Raw genomic sequence first — 26,204 nt, 5'->3', positions numbered from 1 at the left:
TCTTTTTCTTTTTAATTCACTTAGATGATGTTGGAGCAATTCCAATAAAGCATTTTCCAAAGCATGTTGCGGACTTACATGCAAGTAGCGGCTTTACTGAAGAATTTGAGGTATGATTTTACTATGTCTATTTTAAGTAATATGGAAAATAGCAAATTTAAAAGATTTGGCAGTAGACTGTTTTTTGATCTAATGGAGTTGAAACCATTTTCACTTCTAGTTAGACTATTAGTTCCATAATCACTTATGTGTTTAGGAGATGTGTTATGGTAATAATATAATTTTAAAAATTGGTTTTCCATTTTAAAAAGACATGTCGTACTAGTAGAAAAATTGAAAACATAGTTAATACTGGTCTATAAAATACAGAACTCAAGCATTCTTTTTAAAAATAATCTGCATTAGTAACACTGATTCCTTTTAATTTTCTAAATTATATAAATTACACTAAACTACTAAATTTCATACTTCTCAGTTAAAATACATGCAAACTTTTTTTTTTTTAAGTATGTCTTTATTGATTTCAGAGAGAGGAAAGGAGAAAGAGAGAGACAGATAGAAACATCAATGATGAGAGAGTCATTGATTGGCTGCCTCCTGCACTCCCCCAACTGGGGATTGAGCCTGCAACCCAGGCATGTGCCCTGACCCGGAATCCAACCCCAATCACGGGGATCCTAGGTCGACGCTCAACTGCTGAGCCACACCCAGCCTGGCCATGCAAGCTCTTAGTGATAAATATTACAGCAGTGCAAATGCAGAATCATTTTATACAGGTATAATAAATATTATACAAAGTAACATCCCATCTTCTTCTCAAGAAAATATACATTTCTAAAAAAACATTTAAATTTTACAATCAGTGAAAATTTTTCTGGTAACATCCCTTAAAATACTCTTAGGTAGACAAGGGAGAGAAATTTGCTATGAATTTAGCATGGCCCACTGAACTCTTAGTTTAACAGATTTTTCAAAATAGGGTCTTTTATTGTACTAGGTGATTCTATATTCAGCCTTCACCTCAACTCTGGAAGTTGTTTGTTTTATTTATATTCTTGATGAAATCAGCTTCCATAGAAGTGAATTAACAACTAGCTTTATTATTAACAATTAATAAATAGCAGGGCTAAGATTCAAACCTAGGTCTGTGATTTTAAGGCCCATGTTCTTTCCATTCCAGCAGGCTAGGGATCTTCAGCTCCCCTTCCCACCCCTCCCCTCTAGGAAGATCGCCTTGCTTTTCTGTCTTCCCCTGACTGCCCAAGTGCTCATGGCCCTCCCTCTTTGAAGCACTTTGAGCTCTGATCCTGATCAGAGGTTGTTCCACTATTTCCATTGTACCCAGCAACTGCTTCCCAGGAGTCATGTCAACCAAGGTACATTTAGGGAAGGAAGATGTCATCGATTAGAAAGCGTTAAGAAATCAAAAGAAATAGAAATGAAATGTGATATAGTTTCACTAAATTAAAAATAACCAATTCACTTAATCTTAAAAGAAACCTAAGTCATAGCTACATTGAATGAGACAGCAGCGTGAGATAATGACTAAGCAAAGTGGAATAATATAAAGAATTACATATTTAAAACATCAAATTAATGTTTCTGATCTTCATGGAGGTTACTGGGTGGTACGATGTTAACTCATAGAAACCATCAGGCTCACATCAAACAAAATTGTAACTGAATGAGGGCAAATGTGTCAAGGATAGGTCTAATTTTCCAAATGTTAAAAACCATAAGGAAAAATAAACAATTCATAATATAGTTGCTGATAGCATATGTGCAAGAGCAGATTTACACCTCTCACAACTATAAAATCATTTTGAATATTATTATGCTGTTTGTAATAATGAAATTAATAAAGTAACCTCAGAATGTGTTTTTAATTCCATAGCTTTTAACTCAGCCTGATTTAAGAAAACTTTTAATTAACTTAATGATTAGCTTAATAACTAATAATGCTACACCTTTCATATATTAAATTATTTTTAAATCTAGAATCAGAATGAGTTGCTGCAAAAGAGGACTTAAAAGCTTATTTGGAGAGAGGCTGGGCCGTTTGCTGATGAATCAAATTCATATTTGGGTTCTACGCTTTCTCAAAAATATTATAAGGCTTTCATGTTATTATTTTAATATTAACTAATTGTGAATTCCAAACTAATATACTTAGAAAACATCTCTGAAAAGGATTTTAGTTCACTTTCAAAGATAATTGCCAGACGTAATTATTCTATACCCATTAAAGTTTAAATTAAAAAGAGGTCTACTGATTAAATATGTAGAAAGTAATACTACCTAAATTTTTGTTTCAAATGACCTAGAATATATTATAAAAAGTTTTCAGAGATTTTTAATATTTTTCAGCCCTAAATCTGTTACAAATCACCTAATAGGAAGCAGTTTATTTTTTTTAATTACTCAAAATAAAAATATGTATCACTAATTCACAGTTTCAGATAGTGCTACAGTGTTCAAATAACATTATATTTGGATATTAGCAAATCTGACTAATATGACAAAATGTGTCATCAAATATATGGTTTTTCTCATCTGCATTTTAAAAAATTCATCATATTATTATACCACTGTCCTTTTTAAAAACGTTAATTTTCCCTTTTATATAATTTAAAGTTCCAGATTGTTAGAAATTTTGATTTGCATGCAACTGCTTGAAACATTCTGTTTTGTTAGTATTTGACAAATGTATTTATTGCATGATCATAGTTTTCCATTGTAAACCTAATATGAACACTTTTTTTTCTCATTTGTCGTGTGCTGTGGAATTTGATTTCTTTACTTTTTTGGCATTCATTCCCTCATTAGACACTGAAAGAGTTTTACCAGGTAAGGCATTATTTCACTGCATTTTCTTTTAGCCAAGAAATAGTTGTAACATGTTAAAAAATTTTTGGATAGACTATTTTGTTTGTTTTGTCATCATTATATTTTAAGGCACTTTGTCTGAGAGGATGTATGTGAAAATGTTACACGTACAATTTCTTTACAGGAAGTGCAGAGCTGTACTGTTGATTTAGGTATCACAGCAGACAGCTCCAATCACCCAGATAACAAGCACAAGAACCGGTACATAAATATCGTTGCCTGTGAGTATGTCCTTCACTCAGCTCTGACTTTGTTATCATTGTCATTGCTATGCCTTTAAACAGTGTCCTCAAGTCTTCTCAAAGCAGACCACATGGTAGCTGTTGCAGGAACTTTGTGTCAGGGAATGACTTGTGTTAGATAATACACACATTATATCACTCCAGTTTAAATACATTCCACCATTAATGACACCTGTTTCTTTTATTTTTTATTTTTTAAATTTATCTTTATTGTTGAAAGTACTACAGATGTCCCCTCTTTTTCCCCCATTGACTTCCCCCTGCCCTCGCCCCCTCCCTAGGCCTCCACCACACTATTATCTGTATCAAAGGGATAGGCATATATGCATTTAAGTTCTTTGGTTAATCTCTTCCCACCCCACCCCGTTCCCTGTTCCGTTTAACAAAACAAACTTAAATTTTAATCCAGTCCTTTCTTCAGGTCCCATGGACTGCAAATCTGTTCTTATGGTTTCTGTCATTATTTATATTCCATGGTCCTATTTGCATTTGAGATCTGCTTACTATTATTTGGATTTGTTAACCAAATGACATTTTCTTTAGACTTTATTTCTCCTTCCACTCTTTCCTCCCTTTCTTGCCATTATTCCTGGGGTCTTATAAAGGGTTAGTTGGATTCCTTCTTTCCCTTTATTTTCTCAGCTGTGTTTCTCTTTTTCTTCTCAATGAGCAGCTATCTAGCTCTTTTCCTTAATGCAAGTTTACCCATTTTCTCCTATGAAATTACCATCTTTATTCTGTCTTTTTTTAATTGAAGTATAATTGACATATACAACATTATATTAGTTTCAGGTATACAACATAATGATCCAACATTTGTATATATGAGCTCTTGTTTATATCTCTTCCCTCTATTTTCTTTTATATTCCCTCCCCTCCATCTCTTGCAGTCCATCTTCATTCTCCCTTCCTGAAGCTCTACCTACATCCTTTCTTATATATTCTGTGTGCTTCCCTAGACTCCTATGAACACATTATTACCAGCCTGACTATTTAAATTCTGGTTCCATTCTAGTTTGTGGAGGCCAATGAAGCTGCACTCTCCTCCCTTTTGTTATCTCAGTTTTCTAAATAGTTTGCATAAATGTTGCCTGCCTTTCCACAGGGCTTACACCATTTTTATTTTTTTAGTAGAAGGTTCAGCTTCATGTTTGTCTTCCTCAACTGAAGCAACTACTCTTGCTGCACATAAAAACTCAACTGCTTCTTGGAGAGGGTGAAATCATTGTTAAACTATTCCCCTACAAACTAAATAGAAAATACCCACCAGGTAACCAAGAAAAGGGTGGAGATTGACATTTGTTGGACACCTATGTGCTTAGCACTGTAAAGACATTATTTCATTTAATCCCTGAAACAACCTGGCAAGATAGCTAATAACAGTCCTATTTTAGAGATGAAGAAAAACAAACTCATAAAATTTACCCAATAACATCCATCAAAATATATTAGAACAAAAATACAAAAATAGGTGAGCCTGGCCTCACAGCCCTAGTTCCATTTCCATACATTGTTTCTCCATATATCTGGCACCTGTGCGAGCACCTGTTGTCACAGGAGCATTAATATCGCTGAATATCTCTTTAACTTGTCATGGTTCAATCTGTACTCACTTCTTCAGCCTTGAAAAGAACAAATAGTCTCCCCCGTGAAACTACCGAGTTTTCTTCCTGTAACACTCTCCTTTCTTGTTCTGTAGTTCCCCCTAATAAATATAGATTCTCTGTAGAACTGGTTTAATCCCAAACTCCTCATTTCAACATATCCTGATTACCACAGTACACTGTGTGAGTTAGCGTAGCTTTCATCTCCCTTCACTGACAGGGCAGGATCCATGTCTGTTGTTAGGCAACCTTTCTCCTGTCTCCCTTTGCAGTAGTTTCTCTTTGAACTTCTTCCCTCGGTAGAGCTGTTTGCTGTAACCATTCACAGAAACCTGGGTCCCTTCCTCTTTTCTCCCGCCACCAGCCTCATCTTCAGAGCGTATATACTGCCATCCTTCCTCAGCTTCCTGAGACCCCCATCACTCTCCTCTCCCTTCGGTGGCTCTCCCCTGTTCACAGCCCCACTATCCACCTTTAGACTCCCATCTAAGATGCCAAGTTCAGGTTTCAATCTCTACAAAAATGTTTATCATCTCAGACCAATACCAGTTCTTCCTTCATGCTCCCCTACCCCCTGCACCTCTCTCAACACCTCAACACTCCTTTCTGTGTATGTGTCCATTCTCACTTTCTACATTAGAAAACTTGAAGGCAGAAGCTCTTGTTATTTTTATATTTACCTCTGTCATCTCTGTATCCCCCAAAAGCCGACTATAGTAAATGATATTTGCATTGATTTTAATTATAATTGATAAATTATTATGTAAATATAAAGGACCTTTATGCTGAAAAGTAGACATGCTATAATGAAATTTTTTTTTTATTTATTACAGATGACCACAGTAGGGTTAAACTTGCACAACTTGCTGAAAAAGATGGCAAACTGACTGATTACATCAATGCAAATTATGTTGATGTAAGCATGATTTAACTGAAATGTTATAGAAATTATATTAAACTAAGAATTTATTATACCACTCTGCCAAACACATGCTAGTATTTAATATATGTTATATGATAGATAATAAGAAATACAAATCAGTGGTGAAAGATTCCATGTCTAAAAGATTGCAGACTGAATAACAGACAAGCTCATGTATTTGGTTTATCTTCTAGATGCAAGAGGGATTCAGGCTGGGAATGTATATTAAAGGTAGAATAGATAGATAGGTAGATAAATATAGATAATGATAATATAGGTAGATGATATAGATATAGATGATATAGATATAGATATAGATATAGATGATATAGATATAGATATAGATTAGATATAGATATAGATATAGATATAGATATAGATATAGATATAGATATAGATGATATAGATATAGATATAGATATATAGATATAGATATAGATATAGATGATATAGATATAGATATAGATTAGATATAGATAGATGATAAATGATAGATAGATGATAGATAGATAATAAAGATATAGATAGAGATAGCTAGATATAGAGATAGATAGAGGTAGAGATAGACATGTTTCGGGAGGTTTATAACCCCTTCAATATGAGATGCAGTGCTTATTTTGAATGTCCCAGAGGCCCTGGCACAATGCTGTGTAGATAGCAGATGATCAGTAAATCCTGACTGAAAAAATTCCAAGGTGGTATTGGCTAAAAGTGATTACTACTAAACCAGTTATCAGTCTTTATAACTTTGGGCATCCCTTAGGATACCCAGCTTTGTAAGACACATTAGAGCTCTCCAGGGGCTGCAGACCCCTGACTAACTTACTGTTTTTTCACTGTGGTCAATTAAATGTCAGTGGAACTCAGTTATTTTCCTGACAGGGACCTCTCAGTCTCACTGCCTTCAGTTTTATGCTATGTGAAGCACTGAATTCAACAAAGTGAACACCAAATAAAAGTATACAGTGGGTTTGTTATAGGCAACCACTTCTTGCTTCCAGATGAGGCAATATGTATGTCCTATCAAACATGGGCTTGGGAGTCAGAACTCATTTTGAATCCCAGGTCTGCCACTGGGAGCTTGGAAAGCCGTTGAATTCCTCTGAACTTCGGTTTCCTCATCTCCAAGTCAGGATGATGCTTCCATTTTGCATGTAGCTTATGGATTAGGGTCAATGTTTGTAAAACATCTTGACCAGCAATGGATACTCAGTGAAGGATAGCTATTAATCATTAGCACTGCTCAGTTCCACCAAGGAGAGGGTAAGGAGACAATGCCAAAGGTTTCCTAACTGTTGTAGACAATTGAGCCCCAATGCCTGAAACATGTTTCAAAGCAGCACAGTTAAGGACCAGATACTAAGCATAGTACATAGACTGAGAGTAAATGCACTTGGACTAAAAGTTCACAGAATGGTGTACCTCTTTTTCAAAACATATAGTTCAAAAACACATAGTTAAAGAAGAGTTGCTGTATTTGTTAGTACTATTAAGTTTCTCCAGTTTTGCAAGTTTATTTTTTTGTGGCTTTCTTTTATAGAAAAAAAAAAAAAATGTGCTGACCTAAAATCTTAAGTCTTGGATGGTTAAAAATTGCATAAAAATCAGTTAGTAAGAAATGTTTGTCATTTGTTTCCTCAGGGTTACAGCAGACCAAAAGCTTACATTGCTGCCCAAGGTCCACTGAAGTCCACAGCAGAAGATTTCTGGAGAATGATATGGGAGCATAATGTGGAAGTCATCGTCATGATCACAAACCTCGTGGAGAAAGGAAGGGTATGTGGGTAATCTCTTATGGCATCTCCAGAGTAATGATTAGAGGTGCTTCAAATTGCTTTAATAAAGTCAACATCAGGAAGAAGCAAAAGGTATGAGAGCTCATCAGGATTCCCTTTGAGTAAATATGACAGCTAAAGGAAAACTGTTAACATTATAAGTCAAAATGTTTCACTATAAATCAAGTTATCTGCTATTGAAATGCATTCTTCATACTGTGAGAAATGTAAATGGGGCTCATGGAAAAGCAATGTGGAGTGATCAATTTTAATTCAGAAGAGCTGTATTCTAGTGCTGGCCCTATAGTGACTCAATACATCTGGCCACACTTTCCTCATCTGAAAGGGGAAAATTTGGACCAAATCATTGCAAGTCCCTTTCACTTCCATGACCCTGTCCCTGATCTCCTCTACAGCCAATCTGCAATCACTTAGAAAGGAAAAAATAATAATTTAAAAGAGTGAGAGAGTCCATTCCTGTCACAGTCTCAGACCTTTACAGGTTTCAGGGACTACTCTTACATTGCATATTAGATATGGAAATAGCATCATTACTTTCCCTTTTGCAGAGAAAATGTGACCAGTACTGGCCTGCTGATGGTAGTGAAGAGTATGGGAACTTTCTGGTCACTCACAAGAGTGTTCAAATGCTTGCCTATTATACTGTGAGGAATTTTACCCTAAGAAACACAAAGATAAAAAAGGTAAGTCCACAAATGATGGACATTCTCATTTGAGTAACACATCTGGTCCTTTTTCAAGTGAGTGGGTGGTATAACCAAGAAAGGGTAAAAATGTGTATAAAGGCATTAAGAGTTCTTATTATAGCCACACCTCAATCCCAAAAGTTTCTTCCAATTCTCTTAATGCAGCCATGGCTTTGGAGCTAGATTGGATATGGTGCCGATGGTTGCAGTGGGTGCGATGCTCGAACAAAAATTTCTGCCCCTTTGATAACTGCATATCCAACTAAAAATAGTGGAGCTTGAAGTAAGAAAAATGAAAAATCAGAACAATGATTAGTTGGGGGGGGGGAGAGACAGAAAGAAAGAAGAGAGAGAGAGGAAGAAGAAGAAGGAAGGGAAGGAGGGAGGGAGGGAGGGAGGGAGGGAGGAAGGAAGGAAGGAAGGAAGGAAGGAAGGAAGGAAGGAAGGAAGGAAGGAAGGAAGGAAGGAAGGAAGGAAGGAAGGAAGAGAAAGAGAGAGAGAGAGAGAGAGAGAGAGAGAGAGAGAGAGAGAGAGAGAGAGAGAGAGGGAAAGAAAGAAAGAAAGAAAGAAAGAAAGAAAGAAAGAAAGAAAGAAAGAAAGAAAGAAAGAAAGAAAGAAAGAAAGAAAGAAAGAAAGAAAGAAAGAAAGAAAGAGAAAGAAAGAAAGAAAGAAAGAAAGAAAGAAAGAAAGAAAGAAAGAAAGAAAGAAAGAAAGAAAGAAAGAAAGAAAGAAAGAAAGAAAGGGAAAAGAAAGAAAGAAAGATTGAGATTGACTGACTCCAGGATGGAAATTCAGGTAGAGAGTCTGTGTTACAGACTTGAGGAGAATTTCTTTCTCTTTCAGAAACTCAGTCTGCTCTTAAGGCCTTCATCTAATTGCATGAGGTCTACTCTTTTGGAGCATAATCTGCTTTACTCGAAGTCTACTGATTTAAATGTCAATCACATCTAAAAAGATCTTGACAGAAACATCTGGTATGACTGATGTTGACCAAACCACAGGTCACTACAACCTGGCTAATTTGACACATAAAATTAACCATCACAAACAACAGTGTACATGTTTGCTTCACTATGGACTGCCAACATCAAGCTATGAATCCTAAACTGCTGTTTAAGAGCCCTGTGTGTTTTGTGTGTATTCCTATTATTAGCTTTCTGATCTTTTCTAGGGCTCCCAGAAAGGAAGACCCAGTGGGCGCATAATAACGCAGTACCACTACACGCAGTGGCCTGACATGGGAGTGCCAGAGTACTCGCTGCCAGTGCTCACCTTCGTGAGAAAGGCGTCCCATGCCAAGCGCCACGCAGTGGGGCCTGTTGTTGTCCACTGCAGGTGAGTCCCACAGATCACTATCTAATCCATAGAATTGCTTATGCTTGCGCCAAGGGAATCAATGGAACCAAGATTTTGCCAAAATGGGAATGATTTCATGAAGTGGTTTCCAGAGGGGAATGAAATTACATGCGAGTATTGATCACAAGGAAATGAGTAAGTCAGGCTCAGAATTTGATTGCTTAGTATTTCAAAGCGCCAGGTATTTTTATTATGTTTATTATCCTATTTGATTGCTGAACTGGGTTTCAATTTATTAACTGTGTGAGGCAGGCAGAACAATGTTTTGTCATAAAACAAACATTATTACAATAGAATGGCATAAGATAACCCCTGCTCCTAGGACTTAATAATCTATTGTAGAGGGGGGTCTGTTTGTTTGCTTGTTTGTTTTAACCTCACCTGAGGACATGCTTGGAGAGAGAAAGAGAGAGAGAGAGAAACATCAACGTGAAAGAGAGACGTCTATCGGTTGCCTCCCATACATGCCCCAACCAGGTGCCCTGGCCGGGAATCAAACCAGCAACATTTTGTTGCACAGGACAGAGCTCAATCAACTGAGCCACACTGACCAGGCTGTTGTAGAGTTATTATGCCAGGTTTACATCAGAGAAAACGAAGCACACGGAGTGTGAGGAATTTGACAAAATACTTTTAAGCTGTTTTAAAACAGTTTGGGTTCTAAAACCCTTTCTCATTTTCCTGAGTTATTCCTAATAAATCCTATTGAATGTGTTTTCGATTCATACTCACCTGATTATTTTAATTCCCAAGCCTGGGTTGATGTTAAGAAATAATGATATAACAGAGAAAGAGGGAATAATGTTAGAGGTTTCAGGAACTATTTTTCAATTAAAATGAAAGTAGCAGTTAACCTTTACTGAATGTTGACTCTATACCAAGCTTTATGACCACAAAAATCAAGTTCATTTCTATGTGCAGTGTTTTGTCAAAGCAGTGTCTGTTTTTATAGAAGCAAGTATTTTCCTTTGATACACAGCTTATCTACCATATTCTAATTACCTGTCTCAGGAGTTATCTTCAGGCAAAGTTTAAGAGACCAATCTTGAGGGGGTTTTTATTTGTTAGCCTGAAGATAAGCTGAGGGAAACAGGAAGATGCAAGAAAAATAGCTCTAAAGGTCAGGAATTGTTTCTGAGCAATGGAGAAGGACCAGGGTATTGTGCAGAGCAGGTGCTAATTTTCCACTCTAGCACTTTCTACTTGTCGGAGTGTCTGAAAAGAATCCCTGTCTATGAATTCTGTCCCTTCCGTAGAGTCTTTGAAGAAGGCAGTAGATAATGGCCCTTTAGAAATGACTGAAGTTATCCTTTAGTCTTCACAATCTCACTGAAATGATATTTTCAGCTGCAGAAAAAGCCTTATCAAATTCTTTTCCCCATGAACGTAGAAATCTTTGCAAGTGTCTCTACCTGGCAATACAGACCCAGGGACCTTTTCTTTTCAGAATTTGGTGATGCTGGTACTTTGATTTTTTTTCAGATAATTTGCCTATTTGCTTTCTCTGATACATAATATTTTCATTGTATAATATAAAATGAATAATAAATATAATTATTGCAAATAAAAATATACAACAGAAATAGATTGTTTTGCAGTTTGGTAGCAAAAAATAAAAAGAAACTTTTTGTTATTTGAAGTCTATGCATAATAACTAAACTGCTTTATAGTTTTGGATAGCTAATTTTTTATCATGTGGCTCATTTGCTTGAGGAAGGAAATTATTTTCATTTACAAGACAGCTATTAGTGACCTGTCTTCCAATTTATTCTGTGCTTGACATTGAAATTGTTTTTTCTTTGTGTTCTCTTTAGTGCTGGAGTTGGAAGAACAGGCACATATATTGTGCTAGACAGTATGTTGCAGCAAATTCAACACGAAGGCACTGTCAATATATTTGGCTTCTTAAAACACATTCGTTCACAAAGAAACTATTTGGTGCAAACTGAGGTATGATAAAAAGGGTAACTTTATTTGTCTAAGGGTTGGAAAAGCCACTAAAATGCTAAAGCTGAACAGACCAGAGTTTCTATTATCAGATGAATTAGTCTGGTAGGGCTGCCATATAAAGCACTACGAATTGGGTAGTTTAAAACAGGTACGTATTGTCTCATAGTTTTGGAAGACAGAAGTCCAAAATCATGGTATTGCTGCCTCTGAAACCTCTAGGGAAGGATCCTTTATTATCTCTTCAAGCTTCTGGCAACCCATGAATTCCTGGAATGGAGCAGTATAATTCAAGTTTCCACCTCTGTCTTCAAAGGGCTGTCTTCCCTCTGTGCTCATGTCCAAATGTTCCTCTTATAAAAGCACTAGTCACTATCTCACTCTAATTATTTACATCTGCAGTGATTCTACTTACAAGTACAGTCACATTCTGAAATGCCTGAGGTTAAGGCTTCAACATATCAGTTGGGGGGGACACAATTTAACCCGTAACAGGTAATTGCATGTAAGTCATAGATGGGCCAGCTAAATTTTGTGTATTTTGTGACCAAATGGGGTCTATCTTTAAAATAACACTGGTCACAGAGAAAATTCAGAAAATGGGTAAGTGCATCAATCAACACCCATTTCTGCTAGCAAAATCCTCAAGTTTTTCCTGCACATAGTGAGTGAATGGATTCATTTTCATATTTAAAAAGTATAAATTATGCCCCAATTCTATCCTTTTTTAGGCCCATATTCTTTACACATCTATGATGCAGGAAAAGTTGGCTATCTATATTTGTTTTCGTTATGTTTAATAAAAATGAGTGTAAACTGAAAATTATTGATGGCAGCTTGAAAGTCATTGGAAACACGACTGGTTTAAAAGCAAACCAAATTTTGTTTCATGAAGGAAATGACATTCTAGTCAATAAGACTAGAGAGAAGAATCCTATTTATAAAAGAGAAGATAACTATTAAAAACTGAATAAATAATTACACTAAATTACATATGACTGGCTTAAAGGAGAACTAGAATGGGCAGAGGAGAAGGCCCATCAGAGGTATAGATGTCCTGGGAGTCCTCGTGCAAAATGGAGAAGTGGGCCTCGGGTTAAAGGAAAGGCAGAGAAAAGGCATTTCTTTGCCTCCCAAAGTCTTCCTGCTTCTTTCCCACAAATGTCAGTCCCCAAGAAATAAAGAGGTGAGGGATGAGAAGAGCTATATCCTGTCTCGCCTACCTCTTTTCCTCCACCTGACTTCCTGCCAGCCTGAGAAGCAATCTTTTGTGGGTGTCTCCCCACCCTTAGTAAAACTCTTTCTGTCTGCCAATAGAAGGTACTGCTTTTATACCTAGATGCACATAAGGAAAACCTGAAGTAATATTCTTTACTGTCACTGCTTTGCCAGGAACAGTATGTCTTCATTCATGATGCACTGGTTGAGGCGATACTTAGTAAAGAGACTGAGGTGCCAGATAGTCATATTCACGCCTATGTCAATGCGCTCCTCATTCCTGGACCGACAGGCAAAACAAAGCTCGAGAAACAATTCAAGGTGAGTCGTCTCAGAAGCGTCCTGGGAGTCACCCAGAATTGAATGTGCCTGCCTCTTCTCATTTGAGTCGACAAGGCCATGGGGATGGGTTGAGAGAGCTGTTGGCACAGTGGCTTGTATTGTTCTTTACAACAGGCAACACAGCCACGTGGTACATTTCAAGGAGAACCTTAATTTTGAGTGGTGAGAAGAAAAAGTTCTCAGAAACCCTAGACTAACTTTTATAAATGCAGACTTGGTCTGGGAAAGGAGGGCACCGAGCCTAACAGAATGAACAGATAGAACTCATAATACAGACCGTACAAGTGCTCTTCTTACTTTGAAAAAGCCAGACCACTCAGCTGTGAGTGCTATGGCTCAGGCTGTTCATGCTGCTCTTTGGAAAAAGTCTGCCTCACTCGAAGCCCCTGAAGCTGAATAGGCCACACCACAACAATAGCTTCTTCAACCCGTTTCTCCCACTCACCCTGTCACGAGGCACTGCACTAGTGAGGAGAGCCTGGGTTTTTTTTGTTCAATATTATTCTTTCTACAAACCAGCTCTCTGACTTCCAGAAATCAGTCAGCAAAGAATCAGAAAGCAGATGTTACCAGGCCTGTCATCTGGGTCGAGGCATTTGCAGAGTCGAGACATCCACATTATTCCTGTACATGCCTCTGACTTCCCAGGATTCCTAGAGAAACAGCCAAGTTCTGAAGAGGGACTATCTGGGAAGAATTCAGAAGACATTAGGAGAAACTAGGAGACGTAGTTAACAAACCTTGGTTTTAGTTTTCTTTCTTCTCCCCAGCCTATAGCATAAAAAATGTTAGCATTATGAATTGTCTCTGACGTTTTGCCATCTTAGCATCTTTTGCACTTTGGAGGAGTGAGAGAAAGACTAGGGGTGAATGCTGAACTTAGAACCTGCTGTAAGGAAAACAAATGTTTCACATCTGAGTCATAAAGGAATGCTTAAGGATAGAAAAAGTACACAGTGTGGCTTCCAGAAGCAGATGATAAGGAAATATATAATGTTAACAGTAGGTTGTTAGGATAGCTTTCCCCTAAATTAAAAAATACATATGTATTTCCTATTTCAACAGAATTCTCATTTAAATGTGATTTACCCCCTATACAATTACATAAAAGAATTGACATGGCTTCCATTGGATAACCAGGATCAAAATGGAAAATATCGATTATGATGTCAGAATCCAATAAAAAAGAGAGAGATTTGATTCTGTTTCCTGTTAAAATCATAACTAGGAAATGTAGAGGGGTGCTGTATGTCTCTCTGTGTGTATATATTGTCATATAAGAAAAGGTATTCATTCAAGTTTATCCGTAGAAAATTTTCTTTGAAATAAATTGCATGTCTATTTATTCAACAAGTATTTATCAGACACCTATTATATGTGAGGCTTTTGTGTTTGATACTGATTTTAAAATTAATATAGAGTAAAGGACCAAAAACATCCACAGAATACTGAAAAATGAGTAATAGAAATTCATCGTACTGCACGTGGAAGGCTTATTATGCAGATATAATAATATTTAAAAACAGACAAGCCAGAGGAACCATGAATGTGTGGAGATTGTTATGTGATTGATTTGACATTGCAAATCCTTGTAAGGAAAGGATGAACTAGTCAATAAATAATATTGGGACAATTTCTGTGTGGAAACAAGTAAAATTAGGTCTTTACCACACCGCAAACACTAAAATTATTCAGGATGGGTTTTAAGTACCTCAAGGAGAAAGCAAAGTATTATAACTATTATGGGGAAATACCTTCCAAGGGATTCAAGGTAGAGAACAAATTTTTAAATAAAATCATAATTTACAAAAATCTTAAGGGAAATCTTAATAAATTGGATGTAAATAAGTGATTAAAGAGAACAAAGATATTTGCAACTTTTTAAAACAGACTATAGATTTACGCTTAAGATTATCAAAACCCCCTACAAATCAATAAATGACAGGGAAGTAGACATATGAAAAGGCAGTCCTCAAAGAAGAAATCTAAATGGCTGGTGAACACTAAAATTCTCCATCTCACAGTAATTAATAAAATGCAAATCAAAAGCATGATACAGCATTTTTCATATATCAGACTGCCACAACTTAAACACTGATGACTCCTATTTCTCTATAAAAACACATGTGTGCACATTCAAAAATATAGAAGGGATATTCATTGCTACAACGTTTGACATAGCAAAACATTGGAAATAACCTGATCATTCAGTGATTGGGAAATAGATAAATAGCAAGTAGATTATTCATGTAATAGGAGTACTAAAAGAATGAATAAAATTCAACCAATATCTATATACATACACACACACACACACACACACACATACACAACATGCAGTTTATCGCCCAACTGTCCCACATTTAAATAGAAGAAATTGATAGTCCACACCCATAGAGGAAGCCATGGGCAAAATCTCTCCAGTGCTGAAAGTCAAACTAAGAAGTAAGTATTCTCTGCTTCTTCCAGCTTTCCTGACATAAAACACAGGTGTGCCATGGAGTTCCCTAAAACAAGGTTTAGTTCAAGGAATTCTTGAAAAAAAGTCAGATATTTATTTATATTCAATATCTTACCTTTGTTGGGCTGTGTGTGTGTGTGTGTGTGTGTGTATGTATTTGAGTGACTTTAATGAAATAATCTGTATGTTTCCTTGATTCCCATTCTCAGCTCCTGAGTCAATCAAATATACAGCAGAGTGACTATTCTACAGCCCTAAAGCAATGCAACAGGGAAAAGAACAGAACTTCTTCCATCATTCCTGGTAGGCTATGTTGAATTTTGAAAACAAAGAGTGTTTTTTCTTTTATAATAGGAGCCTTATAAGTAATTTAACAATATTTGTACATTTAGAACAAAGCAATATATTCATATTTTTCTAATTATGCTGGATAATGTAACTTTTAAAAAGGACTCTCAAACCCTGAAGTCTCAAAATACACAACCAGCCTCACCAGAGAACCTCAAGCCATAGGTTATTGATAGCTCCAAACAGGATACTCAAGGCAAGTCACAAACAGTGTCTGACACTGGCTGCACCAGAGATCTTCCAAAAAGATTGAGAGTCCTAGCAGGCCTACTTAATACACAGAAACAAACCCAAATGGGCAGCCAAAATGGGGAGAGAGAAAAAAAGCCCCAAATGAAAGAACAAGAGAAGTCTCCAGAAAAAGAGCTAAATGAAATGGAGATAAGCAATCTGTCAGATATAAAGTTCAGAATACTGATTGTAAGGATGCTCAACAGCATGAAAAAAGATCTGGAAACTATGAAAAATGACTAGTCAGAAATGAAGAATGACATAGCAGAAATAAAGAATATATTGGAAGGAAAAAACAGCAGATTAGAGGAAACTGAGTATTGGATCAGCAAATTAGAAGACAGAGTAGAAAAAAATCACTCAATCAGAGATCCAAAAAGAAAAAACAATTAAAAAACAGGACAGTCTAAGGGAGCTATGGGACAACATGAAATGTAGCAATATTTGCATCATAGGTGTGCCAGAAGATGTTGAAAGCAAGCAAGGATTAAAGAACCTGTTTGAAGAAGTAATGGAAGAAAACTTCCCTAACTTGGTGAAGGAAAAAGTCACACAAGTTCAGAAGCACAGAGTCCCAAGCAAGAAGAATCCAAAGAGGCCCACACCCAGACACATCATAATTAAAATGCCAAGAATTCAAGACAAAGAGAGAATATTAAAGGCAGCAAGAGAAAGCAATCTGTTACTTACAAAGGAGCTCCCATAAGGCTCTTAGCTGACTTCTCAACAGAAACTCTACAGGCCAGAAGGGAATGGCATGAAGTATTCAAGGTAATGCAAAACAAGGATCTGAAACCAAGACTACTCTATCCAGCAAGGCTATCATTCAAAATAGATGGTGAAATAAAGAGCTTCACAGACAAAAAAAAGATTAAAGGAGTTTATCACCACCAAACCAACATTGCAGGAAATGTTAAAGGTTGCTGTAATTAAAAATAGAAATAGAAGCATTGCAAGAAATGTTAAAGGGACTGCTGTAATAATAAGAAATAGAGAGAGAAACATAGGTATAACAAATTAAAATGGCAGTAAATAAGGACCTATCAATAATAACCTTAAGGACTTTAAGGGAGAGATCAACAGCCATACAATCATAGTAATGGACTTTAACACCCCCCTGACTTCATTGGATAGATCTTTCAGACAAAAAGTCAACACAAAAAGAGTGACTGTAAATGGCACACTAGATCAGATGGATTAATCTGATATTTACAGAACATTTCACCCCAAAGCAGTAGAATATATATTCCTCTCAAGTGCACATGAGTCATTCTCAAAGATAGACCACATTAGGACACAAAACACATCTCTACAAGTTAAAAAGGATTGAAATCTTATCAAGCATCTCAGATCACAATGGCATGAAATTAGAAATCAACTACAGTAAAAACACTCAAAAACATTCAAACACATGGAGACTAAATAACTTTATTAAACAATGGATGGATTACCAGTAAGATCAAGAAAGAAATCAAAACCTTCCTGGAAACAAATGAAAATGAACGCACAACGGCCCCAAATCTATGGGGCACAGTGAAAGCAGTCCTAAGAGGGAAGTTCATAGCACTACAGGCCTACCTCAAAAAGCAAGAAAAAATTTTAGTAAACTATCTAACCCTACAAGTTAAAGAATTAGAAAGCTCCCCTATGAAGCCATCTGGCCCAGGGCTTTTTTTTGCTGGGAATTTTTTTGTTACTGCTTCAATTTCATCAGTTGTTATTAGCCTATTCACATTTTCTGATTCTTCCCGATTCAGTTTTATGTGATCCCAGTCATATGTGGAATCTAATAAATAAAATAGGCTGAAGAACAAAATAGGTCCAGAGACGTGGAAGCATGGAGAAGACTGATAAATCTCAGGGGGAAGGCAATGGTGGAGGGGTAGGGGGGAAAGATTAATCAAAGAACTTAAATGCATGACTCATGGACACAGACAATAGTGTGGTGAAGGCCTCTGGGGTTCGGGGGGTGGATGTGGGGTGGAAGGGATCAATGTGGAAAAAAAGGGGGGATATCTGTAATACTTTCAACAATAAAGATAAATTTAAATAATAATAATAAATTAATAAACTGCAAAATACATAGTAAAATGAGCTTAAAGGTCACAGACATGCAGCTTGAGAAATGCAGCTGCGTTTTGCACTTTGAGGGGGGAGGGGGAGGTATAGCACTGTACGTATGGTTGTTTACCATGAATGTTCTGTGTTGCAGTGGAAAGATCACGGGTTGGCATTTCATCCCTTAGTGGGGAAGGCACAGACTACATCAATGCCTCCTACATCATGGTAAGTTAGAGAAGTCACTGGGGAGACTGCCTGCCAGTTTGTGTTACCAGAACCAAAACCAGAGTGAGCTGCCTGAAGCAGTAACTGTGGACATGGGCAGCACTGGTGGACGAGAGTCAGATCTGATGAGGGCAGGTCTACCACCCACAGCCGCAATAGACAACAGCATTCCTCAATGCTTTTATGTATGCTGGGACTGGGGAAGCCTGCAAATAAGTAGATGCAAGAAGCAAACACCATTCAGGGTTGATGAATAGACACAAAGCATATGCTCACCCATCAAAGAGAGGGCCTCTGAACACCAAAGGTGCCCTGTTACCAGAGGTGTGAAATTTGGCACTCTGCACTGGGACATGTGGAAAGTGAGAAACATAAACTCTCCTCTAGATTTCCACCCTATAGAGTATAGGAGATATGGTTCATAAGTCATTTTGATAAGTCTGCTCCTAGAGCTGATAGCTGTGTAAACTTGAGCACAGCACTTAACTTCTAAGCATATGTTTAATCATCTGTAAAATGGGGATCATATTTTCTATCCCATAGTACTGCTGGGAGGAATAATCAATCAACTTAAGGGAAAGAAAATGCTTAGTGCTATACCTGGTATATAGAAGTACCCCCTAAACATTGACTAAAGTAATTACATTATTATTTATAAACACAATCTGAGATAAAGACTGCCATACAATGCTTATAACTGTTTTCTGGATATTTAAAGTCATATGTCAAGATTCTGTCTACCTTCTCTTTGATTTTGTAGGGTTATTACCAGAGCAATGAATTTATCATCACACAGCATCCCCTTCTCCACACCATCAAGGATTTCTGGAGGATGATATGGGATCATAATGCCCAGCTGGTGGTTATGCTTCCTGATGGTCAAAACATGGTAAGGCCCTCAGGACACTTTCAGTACTATCCTTAAGGGAGAAATATCAGGTAGCAACAGCCAGAAGTCCAGTAAACAAACAAATAATGTTTTCAACTAATAAACTATTGTCATTAGAGTTGCACCTTGACTGTTATTGGGCCTGGCTTGGTTATGCAATCAGGTCTGAAATTGTTGAATGACAGTTTTAAATAAGGGTGGGTTAAAAATAACTTAAATGTAAGTATTTTGTGACACAGTCTAAGAAAGTTACAATCTCAATCTTTGATGAAGTCAGTCCATATGCTTCCTTTTTTTTTTTTTTTTTTTTTTTTTTTATAAAACTTGGTAAGATATTTGGAGATTCCCTCAGTTTAAGGAGATGCATAGAAGACCAATTTGGAATAAAATGAACTCCTGATATCAGAAGGACTTTTTTTAGTATCAGAAAATCATGGGTGCCCTATGCTAGTACTCATATGTATTTGGAGAACCCCCAAAATAAAAACAAATTAATATTTTAATTAGTCTTTGCGTATATACCTCGAGATTCATTTTTTGTCCTTAAAGTTATGCTGACCATTCCAAATGATGCTGTAAATTGCTGAGCTCTTAAAATCACTTGACATTTATCTACTCACTTATCAATTATAGAAACAACAACTAATCTTTGTTATTGATAGACTAAGAAAGAAAAATAACAAAGCAATAGTTTGGGTTCTTAAGTTTTATTCTGCAGATCAATCTGGTTTAAGATACAAAATTTGAAGGCGAAATTTTGCAATTCAAAGGAAAAATTGTGTTGAATTTTTTATGACAACCAGTTCACTTCATAGCCTGCTTAATTAAATGTTTTATTAAAATCTAGTGTTTCCTTTGGTTTTTAATCCTCCAGGCAGAAGATGAATTTGTTTATTGGCCAAATAAAGATGAGCCTATAAATTGTGAAAGCTTTAAGGTCACTCTTATGGCTGAAGAACACAAATGTCTGTCTAATGAAGAAAAGCTTTTAATTCAAGATTTTATCTTAGAAGCTACACAGGTATGAATATAATTTAAATGACAAACTTTTCATCTTAAGCACATGTTAAATATATACTCATTGAAGGATCTTTTCTAGCAATAAAAAGAAGGAAACTGATTTCTTATAAATCAAGACAGATTACCTAAATAATAAATTTTACTTTACTCATCACTTTCACTTTTAAAATCTTATAGAATCGTTAAATAATTAATAAGCACTAAATGACAGGGTTCCCGACTTCTACACACACAGGAAATCAAAGGTTTCTCTTTTACTTCAGAACGGTTGCTGATAGAACTTAAGTTGAAAGTTAACACAGTAAAAAAAAAAAAAAAAATTCAATCCTTATTCTCATGTGTTAAGGCAAGTGCTTACCTTGGATTCTCCTAAGTAAAATGGAAAACATGTTACCTTCTAAACTAACTCATTGCTCTTCAGGAATGTATGAGTTGATAGGTGAAGTGCTTTGAAAATATGCAGTACAATGAACTAGAATTGTTTTACTAAACTCTTGATTATCTATAAGGTATCACTCTAAATTATTTGTCAATATTTACATAATTACACTACAGTACATTAATTTGTTGTATAGCTGTACTAAAATACTAAAAAATACTAGGAATGATGTGTAAGGAATGTGAGGTCCAGAGTGCCTTCATGATCAAAAATCAAGTTTTAGATGGTTTAATTGTTTCACTTTACAATACCTTAATTCTGAAACTGGTAAACCATATATGGTATATAAGAAGATTCACTGTTCTTCAGAATATATGAATGACCAAGACATATACATTTGATAATGCAAATAATTAATAATGTAAGCATTGCAATGAAATAGCATCCTACTTGATCAAACAAACAAAAAATAGGTGGATTCCAGTCTCACTGATGGCCAATGTGGCCATGAGAGAGTGACTTATATTCCTTATTTGTAAAATGAGGGGCAGATACCAAAAGAATACTAAGATCCCTGAGAGCTCTTAACATTTCATGCTAATATCCACCTGTAACATTTCCCTAAACACTTCAGAATCACCCCTTCAGATCTGTAGTGTCTCATGCCCTCCCATAAAAAATGTATTATGAGAGTAATAATCATTAGATACCCATTTTCTTGTCATACCCATTATCCTCATTACTGATCATGTCTAATATCTAGCTTGGCCTTGGGTAATCAGCCCATTTTTCTCCTGGTATATGCAGAAAATAAACATTCATGGTTGACCCCAATTCAGTATGTCTCCTGATCATAAATCAGCTGTTGCTGACACCTTGATCACCCAGGAGTATAGCATAGGGATGGGAAGTATTTCTAAACTAATGGTAAAAGAAGAGGGAAAGACTGAAGTAGGCAATATCATAACTTCAAACATTTATGTGCACTTTCCCCCCATACACATACACACACAAAAAATCACAGGATTTGAGGTTGGTAGAGGGGTGAAGGTTTATACTGTAGAGACCAGGGTTTGTTTTGGTGTCCAGGAGGTTTGGAGTAAACTACTAAAATTAAGCTCTGGGGGCTTTTACTTATTTATTCATTATATGAATATTATTAATTATTAATATTGAATAGATTAAAAAGAATCTTTATAAAATATTTACAAGGTGTAAAATGATACTATCAATGAGTTCAAGGAAAAGAACCACCTTTGCCTGTGAAGTCCCTCAGGAGCCCCCATCCCATTCTATCCTTCCACCCTGCTGAGGCAGCCACTTCCTAAAGCCGTGTTTATCGCTCTCTTGTTTTATTTTCTAATTTTACCTTTTGTCTTTGTATTCCTTAACACCGTGCTCTTTAGTTTCTAATGTTTTTGAACTTCAAATAAATTATATTATGTGTATTTTTCAGTTTTTTCACTTTTCTTCATCATGCTGCTTCTGAGATGTACCCATGGAATTAAGTATAGTTCCAATTCATTTAATTCTGCTGTTTAGCATTCCAGTTTATGAATGTACTTTTTTCATTCTACATTTGCGTTACTACTTGTTTGTGTTCGTTTGCTTTGTTTTGTTGTTTTGTTTTGCTATTGCAAATAATACAGCTATGAATATTTTTCAACATATGCAAAATTTTTCTCTTGGGTGTGTCTGGGAATTCCCCCTCTGGGTCATTAGCATGAGCATCTTCAACTTTCTGTAACTTTATTAAATAAAGCCAACTGTTCTCCAGAGTGGTTCTTCCAGTCCACCTGCCCATCAGGAGTGTTTGAATCATTCGGAATCCCCACCTCCTCACCAGTGTTGTGATGAGAATGATATGGAATCTCATGTTGCTTTAATTTGCACTTCTCTAGTTGCAAATGAAGTTCAATATCTTTACATCTTCTTTTATGGATTTGCGGTCCATGATTTTTGCCCATTATTCTATTACATTATATACCATTTTCTTATTAATTTATTGGAGGTCCTTTTATACTCCTAACACTAATCCTCTGTCAACTGTACATGTTGCAAATACCTTCTTTCCTGTTTGTGATTTGACTTTTTTCTTTGTTATTTCCTTGGTGAATAAAAGTTTTAATGTTTAATCCATGCAAATTTATTACACTTTTTCTTTCCCACTTTTATAAGGAAATCATCTGGTGTCTCTTAAAAAAATCCCCTTTTTACCTTGAAAAGTCAGTTTTTTACCTTTTTTACTAAATGTTTTATAGCTCCACCTGGAATGGACATTTTGTATTATGTTTTGTGATGCAGGGTTCCAATTTCCTTATTTTCCATGTGGATAACCATTGTCCCAGCATCCTTACTGATCAGCAATACCAGTTAGGTCTTAAACAAGATTTCTATGGTATACATTTGGGCTTGTTTCTGGGATCTCTATGTATTCCATTGGTCTCTTTGTTGACACCTCTGCCAAAACTATAGGGTCTTGTTCATTCTTACAGGATATCAGACTTTTTGATATCTAATGAGATAATCTCCTATATTGATTTTCTTCTTCAGTAGTATCTTGGCTATTTTGGACTTTTGCACTTCCATGTAAAATTTAAGTTCTGCTGCTTGTTTTTAAATGTAGCATTTGATTGACTACACTTCAGGAGCCTGGAGGTCAGAATAAAGTCACACAGGCTGGTTGGTCACTTAAGCAAGAATCAAAACTGGGACAGGATTGGAACCTAGAGCTCCACCCTCCTTACCAGCGTCTTCTCCTCTGTGTCCTGCAGTCTCCTTCTTCACTTAGTTAAACTTGAGTAATGCTGCTGTTGGAAAACGTCTATGTTATTTTAAAAATAAATTTTGACACTGAAGATTTCTTTTTGTAAGTTTAAATTTAGCATCACAGACACATCTTTTGTTGCATACATTCATGGTTTGATTGGCATGATAATCCCGAAAGTAAGGTTTATTGTTAGAATACAAAAAGAGATAAAGTTCTACATGATGAATGTGGCCTCACAGCAATTTCTTCTCTCTGTGAAGGACAGGCTAACACTACTGCTGCTCACTCATGTGTGTCATTTGCTTTTATCACCTGCCTATAATCCTGATTTTCTTCAATTATTCTACTCAGTAACCAATATGATTATTTTAAACACATGATTTTTTCTTTGTTCTTATAGGATGATTATGTACTTGAAGTGAGACATTTTCAGTGTCCCAAATGGCCAAACCCAGATAGCCCTATTAGTAAAACTTTTGAACTTCTAAGTATTATCAAAGAAGAAGCTGCCAGCAGGGATGGGCCCATGATCGTTCACGATGAGTAAGTTCCACACTTTAAACCAGTTGAGGCCTTAGCATCCTCTAGGTGTATGCATATTTCTGTTGTCTTTGTACTCACCTGATGCTTTAGGTCAATGTGGTGATTCAGTCCAGGTCGATTATCTGCTTCTTATGGACAAGGTTAACATGGAGTGTTGATTTTTGTTTACTTTTTGTTTGCTTGCTTTCCCTTCTCTTGGAGCTCCTGTTCAAGGCAGAAGATGTGTGCATGAGCACAAGAATGTCCTCTTATAATGGATGCTGAGAACCATTTGTGTAATGGTTCAGTTTTAGCATTTGAATTTGTACAGGTGCTAATCAGAGACACTTCTCAGCCATTTACTTATTAGGATAGGAGTGAAATTGATATATTTTTTATCTACCAGAAAGAGAAATCTTTATCCAATAGATCTTTCCAGGTTCCTGTTATAAACAAATAAAGCATGGGTGTCCTGGAATTATATGATGTGTATGTGTGTGTGTGTATATATATATATATACACACACACACACACACACACAATATATATATAGTGTGTGTGTTTGTGTTGTAATGTACATTATATAACATCTGATTTATTGCCAGCTCCTATTATAAGCAGATCTTAATCTTCTATAAAGTGTCCCATAACTAATATCATGAGCATTTGTGAGTGTTCTATAAACCATAAGCCATAGTTTTATGCACAATAAAGAGAGGCAATTTATTAGAAATTTCAATGTTCTTATGGCAAAGTTGTCAAGGGTACATACTTCCTTAAGTTCCAAATGTAAAAGTCTGATGCAGCTGAATGGAGTCTTTGTCCCTTCCCTTTGCTTCAAGGCATGGAGGAGTGACAGCAGGAACTTTCTGTGCTCTGACAACCCTTATGCACCAACTAGAAAAAGAAAATTCCATGGATGTCTACCAGGTAGCCAAGATGATTAATTTGATGAGGCCAGGAGTCTTTGCCGACATTGTAAGTAATAAAGCAATGAAGCAAACTTGTCACTGTTACTACTTACTTCCTAGAGGTTGTTGAATCATTTTATCCTATATCAAAAAGGTCACATTGACTGATAGCATTACCATGTAGTTTTCAACCTGAATTACAAGTTATTCTGTCCACAATCCATATAACTGGAACTATTAATAATAAACATTTAAATTTTATCTTCCAGAAAATTGATGGATAAAAATTTTAAATCACATGTGTTCCTTTTTGCAAGACTTATAGTAATTCTGCAAAATATCCTCAATAGAAGCACTAATGACTCTAACTTATCCAACAAAATAAATAGTTATTTTTCCAGAGTTCAAGTTCTGCCTAGCTCAGAGAACCATCAGAAGACAGAACTCAAAGTCTTAAACTGTTGAAGTTTTTACGTTTTTCTCAAATGAAATTTAATTTCCGAAGTTAACAAATGGATAATTCATGGGTACTTTTCAAAAGAAAGAGAGACTCAGATAATCAAAACAGAGATATAGTACATCTGGAGAAGTTAGTCTCAACACTGAAAATAATTTGGAAGTTTTTATTATTGTAGAAATATGGGCTGAAAAGACGATAGGGAACTTAGTTCAAGTTGCCCAATGGGAGAAGCTTATGTGGATGTAGAAGTATAGGCTCACCTTCAGCTCCCTGGTCTGTGCATGTATAAGGAACTTATAAAAGGTCCATCTTTAGAGCTACAGCCCAAACACGTTGACCGAAGGCAAGGTAACCTATGCACACCTGCACCTCAGAGGCGCCCCCTATTAAATGTCTCATTCACATCAGTTGAGTTGTATCAAGCTTGTCCTGTATGAAATTGCTTTCCAGAGGTTGAACTTCCACCCATTTCGTGAACGCCTTAATGAGGCACCAGTTCACATTTGGTCCTAGTGATTTTTTGCTTTGATGTTAGTCCCCCAACTCACATTCTCTGCAGCTGCCTTCCCTTTTCCTCCACCAACCAAACTGACATCTCTAAGAGAAAAACTACTTTGTTCTTCTGTGTGTCTCCACTCTGGGACCACAGCAGGGTGCATGCTCACTCACCTTTGCTCAAAGCAGAGCACAGGAGCGGTCAGCTGGATAGAGTGTGAAGAACGCTTGATAAACAGTGGATCTTGGGAAAGGCCTGCACTGTGCATGGGTCCCTCAGCTGACAGGCAATCCTTTGTCAGCCCTCCCCATAAATAGACAAACCTGATGGTTTCCATAATGACTGGAGAAAGGAGAATGAATAACTTATTTGTGAGTGGGTTACAGGTGCCCAGTGCCAAAGGGCATACACACAAGTTTATCAGTGACAGA

The 26,204-nt window shown here is 36.4% G+C and overlaps 1 protein-coding gene across 4 annotated transcripts in view; it reads left to right on the top strand.

Annotated features, from left to right (window-relative positions):
* The window catches only part of PTPRZ1 (protein tyrosine phosphatase receptor type Z1), a 168,546-nt gene that overhangs the window by 141,102 nt on the left and 1,240 nt on the right, over window positions 1–26,204 (top strand). For 2 of the 4 annotated variants that reach the window (XM_081147668.1, XM_081147666.1), the window contains exons 15-29: window positions 25–110; window positions 2,827–2,847; window positions 3,011–3,107; window positions 5,566–5,648; window positions 7,296–7,430; window positions 7,999–8,133; window positions 9,308–9,471; window positions 11,307–11,442; window positions 12,832–12,978; window positions 15,670–15,763; window positions 18,252–18,325; window positions 19,086–19,214; window positions 20,089–20,235; window positions 23,784–23,926; window positions 24,749–24,884. In XM_081147668.1, the coding sequence (XP_081003794.1) occupies window positions 25–110; window positions 2,827–2,847; window positions 3,011–3,107; window positions 5,566–5,648; window positions 7,296–7,430; window positions 7,999–8,133; window positions 9,308–9,471; window positions 11,307–11,442; window positions 12,832–12,978; window positions 15,670–15,763; window positions 18,252–18,325; window positions 19,086–19,214; window positions 20,089–20,235; window positions 23,784–23,926; window positions 24,749–24,884 (1,727 nt within the window). The remainder of the gene's footprint in view (window positions 1–24; window positions 111–2,826; window positions 2,848–3,010; window positions 3,108–5,565; window positions 5,649–7,295; window positions 7,431–7,998; window positions 8,134–9,307; window positions 9,472–11,306; window positions 11,443–12,831; window positions 12,979–15,669; window positions 15,764–18,251; window positions 18,326–19,085; window positions 19,215–20,088; window positions 20,236–23,783; window positions 23,927–24,748; window positions 24,885–26,204) is intronic. The other 2 variants (XM_081147669.1, XM_081147667.1) reach the window with 1 other exon arrangement.

Source organism: Miniopterus schreibersii (assembly GCF_964146895.1).
Source record: "Miniopterus schreibersii genome assembly, chromosome: 9".
Classification (NCBI taxonomy): Eukaryota; Metazoa; Chordata; class Mammalia; order Chiroptera; family Miniopteridae; genus Miniopterus; species Miniopterus schreibersii.
This window is presented reverse-complemented; position numbering and strand designations above follow the sequence as displayed.